Source organism: Blennius ocellaris (genome assembly GCF_963422515.1).
Source record: "Blennius ocellaris genome assembly, chromosome: 11".
Taxonomy (NCBI): Eukaryota; Metazoa; Chordata; class Actinopteri; order Blenniiformes; family Blenniidae; genus Blennius; species Blennius ocellaris.
This window is the reverse complement of record NC_137660.1, coordinates 28,749,133-28,759,132: the sequence shown is the minus strand read 5'-3', so window position 1 is coordinate 28,759,132 and position 10,000 is coordinate 28,749,133. Positions and strand designations below refer to the sequence as shown.

Sequence of the window (10,000 nt, the reverse complement as noted above, 5' to 3'; positions counted from 1 at the left end):
ATCTATATATAAAATATATATAGATATCAACAATAAAATTAAATAAAACGAAATGAAATGAAATAAAATAAAATAAAATAAAATAAAATAAAATAAAATAAAATTAAATTAAATTAAATTAAATTAAATTAAATTAAATTAAATTAAATTAAATTAAATTAAATATTGCTGAGTATTAAAAGCCAGTCTGAATAAATAGGCTCTGAGCCTAGATTTATAATAATAATAATAATAATAATAATAATACATTTCTTGGTTTAATTGTTGTAATGAGTTTTGGAAGAGCTTGTGTTTCCGGTGGGGGGTGGAGGAGGGTGGAGGTGGCGGTGTAGGGGGGCGGGGCATAATGCTGAGCGGCCACCAGATGGCGCTGTCAGCCTCTCCACCTCCTCAGCCTTAGGGGAAGTTTGTAAAAAAAAAAAAAAAAAAAACACCCAGAATGCAACAGCGGGAGGCGTTTTGAAGGTTTCATTGGGTTTATTTTGAGATTGTAGACATTTTCTGTGCCAGTTTGTGAAAACAAAAATAAACAGGTTAAGGTTCATGAGCTGGTGTGAACGTGGCGCTGAACTGAAGTTACTGCTTATTGTCTATATTTTAAGTCTAATGGCAGGTCAGACTTTATTTATTTATTTATTTATTTATTTATTTATTTATTTATTTCACGTCTCGCATTTACTCAGTTTAGGTGTTTTTACATTCAAGCGTCAGCAGGAAACTGTGTGTGTGTGTTGATGCATGTTTGTGTTTCTGTGTGTTACGCTCGTGTGTGTGGGTTGGTATGTGTGTGTGTCTGTGTGTGCGTGTGTGTGTGTGTGTCTGTGTGTGTGTCACTTCACTGTAAACAGGCAGAAACTCCCGGCTGAGCCTTACAGACCTTTTGTATTGACATTCCTCTGCTCTGCATTCTCACCGTGGCCTCGGCCTCAGTGCGTGTGTGTGTGTGTGTTTGTGTGTGTGTGTGTGGTGGGAACCAAGGCCACCCTGCAGGGCTCCTCTTCCTCTTCCTCCTCTTCCTCTTCCTCTCAGTTTGACCAAACTTCTCACAGTTTAGCAGCGAAGCAGAATCTGATGCTTCATGTTTCTCCTCTTCCCTCCTGCTGCTGCTCCTCGGCTGGATAATGGAGGAAAGAAAGGGCGTGCACACACACACACACACACACACACACACACACACACACACACACACACACACACACACACACACACACACACACACACACCCCTCAAGCCTCTGACTGCTGCCCCTTCCCCCAGTCGGAGCTGCAAGCAATGAGTTTGCATTCTTTTCACTCTCAGACACACACACACACACACACACACACACACACGCACACACACACACACACACACACACACACACGTCTCCCCAGAAACACAGATGTTCTTAAACCAGGAGGTTCTCCGTTGTGTTAAAGTACCACGGTGTGCAGTGTTTGGCAGGCGGCTGCCGCGTGACGGTTCAACTCCACGTTTGTGCCTTTGAGCAGCAGCAGACGTCCCGATCTGAGGACGCTGTTTGATATCGCCGCGGCGATAAGGCCGATACGAAGACGTGGTTGTGACGTCCGTGCGGGGACGCGTTTAGGGGGGTGTTAATCTAATCCGTGCCGTCCTTGTCGTCCTGCAGACGGATGTTTGTCCCAGGCGAGGGGACGAGGGGACGAGGGAGTGACTTACGTCTGCGTCCAGAGACACGGTGTCCCCTGGGTCCATTTCCCTAATGAGACGGACGAGAAGACGAGGACTCAGCAGAAAGCCGAGACATAAAAGTCCCCCGCCTCCTCCGCCGCAAAGTACTTCACTCTTCTACCTTACTTTCTTGGGAATCGTCCAGAAAAAAACCAGGGGTTTTGTCCTCAGAGTCCAATAAAACTGGATCATCAGCAGTCGTGTCCCCACCCTTTCTTATTGTGATGTCTTATTGGACAGACAGTACAAAATAAAACGTAAACATATAATATCACATTGTCGTGTTTCATTGTGAAAAATACTTGAAATAGATCAGAAATGCTGTATAATTTGTGTCATGTTGTGTCTCTGTTGACATGTTGTGTCTCATTGTAGTCGTGTTGTAGTCATGCTGTGTCTTATTGTAGTCATATTGTGTATCTGTGGTCATGTTGTGTCTCTGTTGTCATGTTGTGTTTGATTGTAGTCATGTTGTGTCTTACTGTAGTCTTGTGTCTTGTTGTAGTCATGTTGTGTCTTATTGTAGTCATGTTGTGTCTCTGTTGTCATGTTGAGTCTCATTGTAGTCTTGTTGTGTCTTATTGTAGTCATGTTGTGTTTTATTGTAGTCATGTTGTGTCTTATTGTCGTCGTGTTGTGTCTTATTGTAGTCATGTTGTGTCTTATTGTAGTCATGTTGTTTCTTATTGTAGCCATGTTGTGTTTTATTGTGGTCATGTTGTGTCTTATTGTCGTCGTGTTGTGTCTTATTGTAGTCCTGTTGTGTCTTATTGTAGTCTTGTTGTGTCTTATTGTAGTCCTGTTGTGTCTTATTGTAGTCTTGTTGTAGTCATGTTGTGTCTTATTGTAGTCATGTTGTGTCTCTGTTGTCATGTTGTGTCTCATTGTAGTCTTGTTGTAGTCATGTTGTGTCTTATTGTAGTCATGTTGTGTCTTATTGTAGTAATATTGTGTCTTATTGTAGTCATGTTGTTTCTTATTGTAGTCATGTTGTGTCTTATTGTAGTCATGTTGTGTCTCTGTTGTCATGTTGTGTCTCATTGTAGTCTTGTTGTGTCTTGTTGTAGTCATGTTCTGTCTTATTGTAGTCATGTTGTGTTTTATTGTAGTGATGTTGTGTCTTGTTGTAGTCGTGTTGTTTCTTATTGTAGTCATGTTGTGTTTTATTGTAGTCATGTTGTGTCTCTGCTGTCATGTTGTGTTTTATTGTAGTGATGTTGTGTCTTATTGTAGTCATGTTGTGTCTCTGTTATCATGTTGTGTCTTATTGTAGTGATGTTGTGTCTCTGTTGTCATGTTGTGTCTTATTGTAGTCATGTTTTTTCTCATTGTAGTCATGTTGTGTCATATTGTAGTAATGTTGTGTCTTATTGTAGTCATGTTTTTTCTCATTGTAGTCATGTTGTGTCATATCGTAGTAATGTTGTGTCTTATTGTAGTCTTGTTGTGTCTCTATTTGTCGGTCCTTCAAAGGCATCTGCGAGTGTCCGTTTTTTTCGGCGGTCCCTGAAGGCACCTCGGGGTTTGTTGTGGTCCTGGCGGGGCAGTGTCCGGGCCAGCCAATCAGAGCGGCACTGGGGGCTGCGGGGCCGCGTCACGTGACCCCGCCTCCTCTTTAAGTGCCCGCACGTCCCTCACGCCGCATTCATTCTCTGCCAGGGCTCCAAGGACACAACAGCCGCTTGTCTCATCCTGTCTCATCCTGTCGCAGCTTGTCTCCGCCCGTCTCCATCCGCCTCCAGACATCCAGCTCCACCCAGCAGCGGGAGAAGCCGAGCATCCCCCCCGCCGGGCCGCTCACACGCACACACACACACACACACACACCCCCAGGGACCGAGAGGAGGAGCAGCAGCGTCTATCCGCCCGCCGCCTTCTTCACCATGAAGACCAAATTCATCAACGGGGTGTCCAACTCGCCCTCCATGTCTCTGGGGCTGCTGGTGACGGAGAACGCCCTGCAGGTGCAGCCGCACACCCGCGGGGAGGAGGAGGAGGAGGAGGACAAGGAGGCGCTGGTCCGGGCCGACCAGCCCGACCCGGATACCCGGGTCAAGGCCTACCTGTGGTGCCGGGAGTTCCTCCACGGAGCCTGGAAGCGCCTGGCCCCGGAGGACTTCCACATCTCCATCATCAGGTAGGAGCCGGCTCGTCCGTGCGGGGACACGCCTCGTCCGGCCGGATCCCGACCGGACCGTCGGTCTTTATCCGTCTTTTCTCGGTCTGCGGTCCTCCGGCGTGACGCGACGATCCCGAAACAAGAAACTAGTTTGTCTTCACGCCTTTATTTCAGGGCGGGATTTGAGTCGTTTCACCTCAAACGACCGCGAATAGAAGCAAAATGACCGTAAATGGAAGCAAAATGACCGTAAATGGAAGCAAAATGACCGTAAATGGAAGCAAAATGACCGTAAATGGAAGCAAAACGACCGTAAATGTTAGCAAAATGACCGCAAATAGACGTAAAACGACAGGAAATGTTAGCAAAACGACAGGAAATGTTAGCAAAACGACAGGAAATGGAAGCAAAACGACTGTAAATGGAAGCAAAATGACAGCAAATGGAAGCAAAATGACTGTAAATGGAAGCAAAATGACTGTAAATGTTAGCAAAACGACTGTAAATGGAAGCAAAATGACTGTAAATGGAAGCAAAATGACGGTAAATGGAAGCAAAACGACTGTAAATGGAAGCAAAACGACTGTAAATGGAAGCAGAATGACTGTAAATGTTAGCAGAATGACTGTAAATGGAAGCAAAACGACTGTAAATGGAAGCAAAACGACTGTAAATGGAAGCAAAACGACTGTAAATGGAAGCAAAACGACGGTAAATGGAAGCAGAATGACCGCAAATAGAAGCAAAACGACGGTAAATGGAAGCAGAATGACTGTAAATGGAAGCAGAATTACCAGAAATGGAAGCAGAATTACCAGAAATGGAAGCAAAATGGCCGCAAATAGAAGCAAAATGACTGCAAACGGACCTAAAATGACCGCAAATGGACCACAAATAAACACATAATGACCACAAATAAACACATAATGACCACAAATTGGCACAGAATGATCACAAAAATACAAGAAAAAGACAGAAGACAACCTCAGAGACGTGTTCCCAAGAAAAGGACACGGAGACAGAAAATAGACACTGTGAGACACACCAAGAGACATTTAGCTACGACCAGAAAACAACCTCCATCGGGACCGACGTTCACACCGAAAACGAACACGATGAGACTGGAAAACTGTGGCAAAGGGACTCGTCTTCCACCGGGGAGACGATCTGCTGCCATCAGACACCAGAACCTCAAACGGAGACATTTACAACCAAAACACCGGGAAAAACAAAGCGTGTGACTCGAGGGCTCATGATCTGTTGTTGTTTGCATGTTAAATAAAAATGTGTGTGTGCGTCCTGCAGGGGGGGTCTGAGCAACAAGCTGTTCCTGTGCAGCCTCCCTGACGGTGTGGACGGCGTTGGGGACGAGCCGAGGAGCGTCCTGCTGCGCCTCTACGGGGCCATCCTGCAGGTGGGGGGCCACATCACCTATCTCTGCTTTATTTCCCCTCACAAACTGTAAACAACCCCCCCTCCCCCCTCCCCCCCCCCTCCTCCTCCTCCACCCCCTCCCCCTTTCATGTTGACGTTAGCCTTTGATGAGGGTAAGTTTTGCTTTATGACACACAGATAAAAGCAGTACAAATCACTTGTTGGGGGATTTGGGCTGAACCCATGTTACAGTAGCACCTCGTGCGTGTGTGTGCGTGCGTGCGTGTGTGTGTGTGTGTGTGTACACAGGCTATTTGTTTATATTAGTGTGTGCATGCATGTGCAGTTATGCCGTCACGCTAGAGTGTGTGTGAGAGTGTGTGCGTGTGAGTGAGTGTGTGTGTGCGTGTTAGCCATTGTTGTACATGGTGATGTACCCCCATGGCTGTACATGCATGTGTTCTTTGCCGTAGGCTTCCCAAAGGAGCGTGCCTTCCTTGGGCACTCTTGTTCCCAGGTGAACCCGCCTCCAAAACTCACGGTACAGTATGAGATCTCTGAAATCTCAGCCTAATATGAACAGAAAAAACACAAAACAAAATATTTAACCTCCGTTGCTGCAGAGTCCGGGGGGGGGGGAGGGATGTGGGGGGATGGGAGGGAGAGGGGGGTGGGGGGGGGGGGGGGGGTTGTGGAGCTCGTCCCCCGACGGACATTACAGAGCCGGCGACTCCGTAGTCTCGCCTAATCCCAGATTTATTAATTTTTTTAAATGTTCCGCCGCGTTTCGACGTCTCGCTTTTCAGAACGTGGAGAGACACGATCTCGTTTCACAGGATTAAACGATGTCCTACAGAATAAACCTTCTACGGGACAGAACGAAGACATCGGAGGACAGTCGGGATTAGATCAGAGGACAGACTGGATAAGAGGACAGAGTCAACTCAATTTTAGGACAGACTATACTGGATTAGAAGATTAGATTAACGGACAACTAAAGGACAGACTGGATTAAAGGAAAGGCTTGATTAGAAGACAGACTATACTGGATTAAAGGACAGACTAGATTAGAGGACAGACTATACCAAATGAGAAGACTAGATTAACGGACAAACAACAGGACAGACTGGATTAAAGGAAAGGCTAGATTAGAGGACAGACTATACTAGATTCACGGACAGACTATACTAAGATAGAGGACAGACTGGATTAGATGACGGACTAGATAAAGGACAGACTAAATTAAAGAACAGACTGGATTAGAGAACAAACTAAAGGACAGACTATACTAAGATAGAGGACAGACTGGATTAGATGACGGACTAGATAAAGGACAGACTAAATTAAAGAACAGACTGGATTAGAGAACAAACTAAAGGGCAGACTATACTAAGACAAAGGACTGACTAGATTAGAGGACAGACTAGATAAATGAGACTGGATTAGAGGACAGACTAGTTTAGAGGACAGACTAGATAAATGAGACTGGATTAGAGGACAGTTTAGATAAAGTACAGACTGGATTGGAGGACAGACTAGATAAAGGACAGACTGGATTAGAGGACAGACTGCACTATAGAGAACAAGGAAGATGGACGTCTATAAAGTCGTTGAGGTTCAGTGTATGAACGAAGAGAAAGTGGAGAATAAAGATGAACAAGTGAATAAAGACTCACGCAGCCTGATGCAAGAGGACGGTCAGTCTGTCCTTCACCGGAAGACACGGGAGGACAGGACGAGTCTCACATTAGTTATTAACCGGCCGCTAATGGGCCATAAGGTTTTACTACCAGGGTGAAGAGCCGCTCGTCGCCACGGTAACTGCAGCCGCCGCTTTAATCAAAAAGCTAATATGATTAAGGGACGGAGACGTCGGGGGGACTAATGATTAAACCCCGGAGACGTCCCGTCTCTCGGCAATGGAGGAATGTTTCCACCAGAGGACGGACGGCGAGTTTCTGATCCGCTCGCACCCCCTGACCTTCTAGAACCAACGACCCCGAGACAAACCTTCTGGAGGGAACGGAACATCCTGAACACCCAGAAAACCTAGAACACCCAGAAAACCTAGAACACCTGGAACACCCAGAAAACCCGGAACACTGGAACACCTAGAACACTGGAACACCTAATACACCTAGAACACCCAAAACAATGGAACACTGGAACACCCAGAACACTGGAACACCCGGAACACTGGAACACCTAATACACCCAGAACACTGGAACACCCGGAACACCTAATATACCTAGAACACTGGAACACCCAGAAGACCCGGAACATCCTGAACACTGGAACACCTGGAAGACCCGGAACACCTGGAACACCCGGAACACCTAATACACCTAGAACACCCAAAACAATGGAACACCTAGATCACTGGAACATCCTGAATACTAGAACACCCAGAACACTGGAACACCCAGAACACCTGGAACACTGGAACACCAAGCACACCCGCTCGTCTATAATTAGATACAAATAAAGTTTTTATTTTTTTAATGAATAGCCATGCAGGGGCGTGGCCTCCCATAATGCCTCCCAGACGGCGTCGGTTCCTCGCTGCACCCAGGACCTCCAAGCGCTGGTTTCCAGCAGGAATTTCCTCAACGAGCTCCACGTCGTCTCGTTTAATGTGCGACTCCCAACATCTGTCTCTCGTTCAGGCGTCCCGGCTTCAAACTCTGCCGCTCTCCTTTGTTCCACTTGAAATGAAACTGCGATTCCGTACGAGTCCTCCGCAAACAAGGGAACGGTCCAACGAAACTGTTAACAGAAGTTCAGAAAACGATGTCCGTTTCTACGGCGACGGCAGTTGGTCTGATTGTCTGTCTGCTGAGCGCGTGCAGAACGAGCGTCGACTGCGGCCGAGGGGCGCTGGGGCGGCGTTACCGCCGTCTCCATGGAGACGGAGCGCGAGGGTTTTCACGAAGTTCCTCCTCGGGATCCATTTTTTTCGGAAATGCAAAAATGGTCGACCACCTTAAATGAATCAAATGTTTAAAAACCTCTGGAAAAGAAAACGGGTGGAATGTCCAGCCTGAAAAAAAAAACTAACTAAAATGACCAAGTAATAAAACAAAAAACTGGTCATAATTTAAAAAAAATGCTAATAAAAAACTGATCATTTAAAAAAAAAAAAATGCTAATATTTAAAAACTGATCATAAAAAACGTGGCTAATAAAAACTAGTATTAAAAAAATTATGATTAAAAAATGAAATAAAATACTGAGAAATAAAAAAAAGATAATAAAAACGGATAATAAAAGATAATAATTAAAAAAACTGCTAACATTAAAAAAATTATAATTAGAAACTGATGATAAACTAGTTTGAAAATGGCTAATAATAAAAACGATCATTAAAAAACGCTAATATTAAAGGCTAATAAAAAGGGCTAATATAAAAAGGGTACTTTTTTTTAACTATAAACTTGAATAGAAAGTTGCATTTTCCCCCATTTTGACGACGTCGGCACATTTTTCGAGAAGTTCCACCTTGGGAACCGTTTTCAAAAAGTTGCATTTTCAGCGACTCTGAGCACCGTTGTCGTGGCAACGGACCCAAAACCTGACAAACTTTTCCCGTTTTCACTTTAAAAACGTCGTCGTGTTGAACGGAAACCCCCAGAAAAGAGCAGCAACGTCATAAACGGTTAAAATCACTTAAACGACTTCGTCGCGCTAAAGCCGCTCCAGCTGCTCAATGAGATTATAGATTATATATATTCCAGATTATCACCAGATGATTGAAGCGTTTGGTTTGGTGGTGAATTAATTTGGATCGTTTATTAATCTACGACGACGACACAAAATGAATACTGACATTAATAGTTGCTTTCGCGGCCTCTGCTAAATAGCCGTCATACTCTGAATGGCCACTAGGGGTCCCCACACGTTGAGAGGTGGAGCGCGGCGCTCGGTCCCAACGCCGCCGCCGCCGCCACCGCGGACCCCGGGCTGTGATGTTTGACTCATGTGGACGACTTCGCCTGTACTCATGGAGAGTTGTTTCCCTTTTCTCTTGTTGATAGATGTCCTGTAATAAAGGGGATTCTCAAGAGTCCAACAAAGAAAATCTCTTCCAAGTAAGTAACTGAGGATGAGTGTGATGTTGGTCCACCGGACGCCTTGTTGTGTGTCAGAGCCTCGCGGATGTCTGGGGGGGGGGGTTCCCCAAAGCCTCATCTCGGGTACCGGGTGGTGGTGGTGGGTGGGGGGTCCTTCACGGGTTCTTGCAGGAGTATCCTAGGATTCTCCCAAGGGGTTTCCCCAGAGATCTTCCAGGGGGTCTCGCAAAGGGTCGTCCAGGAAGGTCTTCCAGGGGTCTCCTAGGATTCTCCCAAGGGGTTTCCTCAGAGGTCTTCCAGGGGGTCTCGCAAAGAGTCGTCCAGGAAGGTCTCCAAGGGAGTCCCTTAGGGGTCTGGTAGGAGCCTCCCAGGATTCTTCGAGGGGTCTCCCAAGGCCTCCAAGGGAGTACCTTAGGGAGTCTCCTAGGAGTCTTCCAAGGGGGTCTTCCATGGTTCTCTTAGGGGTCTTCCATGAAGTCTCTTGGAGTTCTTCCGGGGGGGGGGGGGGTAAACACTGAAGGGTTTTTGAAGTGGAGCTCACCATTGATTGAACCGGTCTGTTTCCTCTCTAACACTGCATGGCTGCATGACGTTCTGGGTCACGCTATCGATCCATGACCTTCTTTTATTTGCATTTCGCCTGTTTGTTTTCCCTCCTTTTCACCCTTTATAACCCAATAACGATGACATAACGCGTCTCGCAGAGCTTCAGGCTCTCTCAGTTCTCCAGTCGCTCCCAGAGAC

The 10,000-nt window shown here is 46.0% G+C and overlaps 2 protein-coding genes across 2 annotated transcripts in view; both read left to right on the top strand.

Moving 5' to 3' along the window:
• The window catches only part of cetp (cholesteryl ester transfer protein, plasma), a gene marked incomplete at both ends in the record, with an annotated part of 11,712 nt that extends 9,942 nt beyond the window's left edge, over window positions 1-1,770 (top strand). Inside the window, one exon of the mRNA XM_080504813.1 lies at window positions 1,631-1,770. Coding sequence (XP_080360939.1) covers window positions 1,631-1,770 — 140 coding nt within the window. The remainder of the gene's footprint in view (window positions 1-1,630) is intronic.
• Window positions 1,771-3,354: 1,584 nt separating this feature from the next.
• Window positions 3,355-10,000, top strand: part of chka (choline kinase alpha) — a 21,616-nt gene continuing 14,970 nt past the window's right edge. The window contains exons 1-3 of the mRNA XM_080504527.1: window positions 3,355-3,829; window positions 5,117-5,225; window positions 9,221-9,274. Of these exons, the coding sequence (XP_080360653.1) occupies window positions 3,576-3,829; window positions 5,117-5,225; window positions 9,221-9,274 (417 nt within the window). The 5' untranslated portion in view covers window positions 3,355-3,575. The remainder of the gene's footprint in view (window positions 3,830-5,116; window positions 5,226-9,220; window positions 9,275-10,000) is intronic.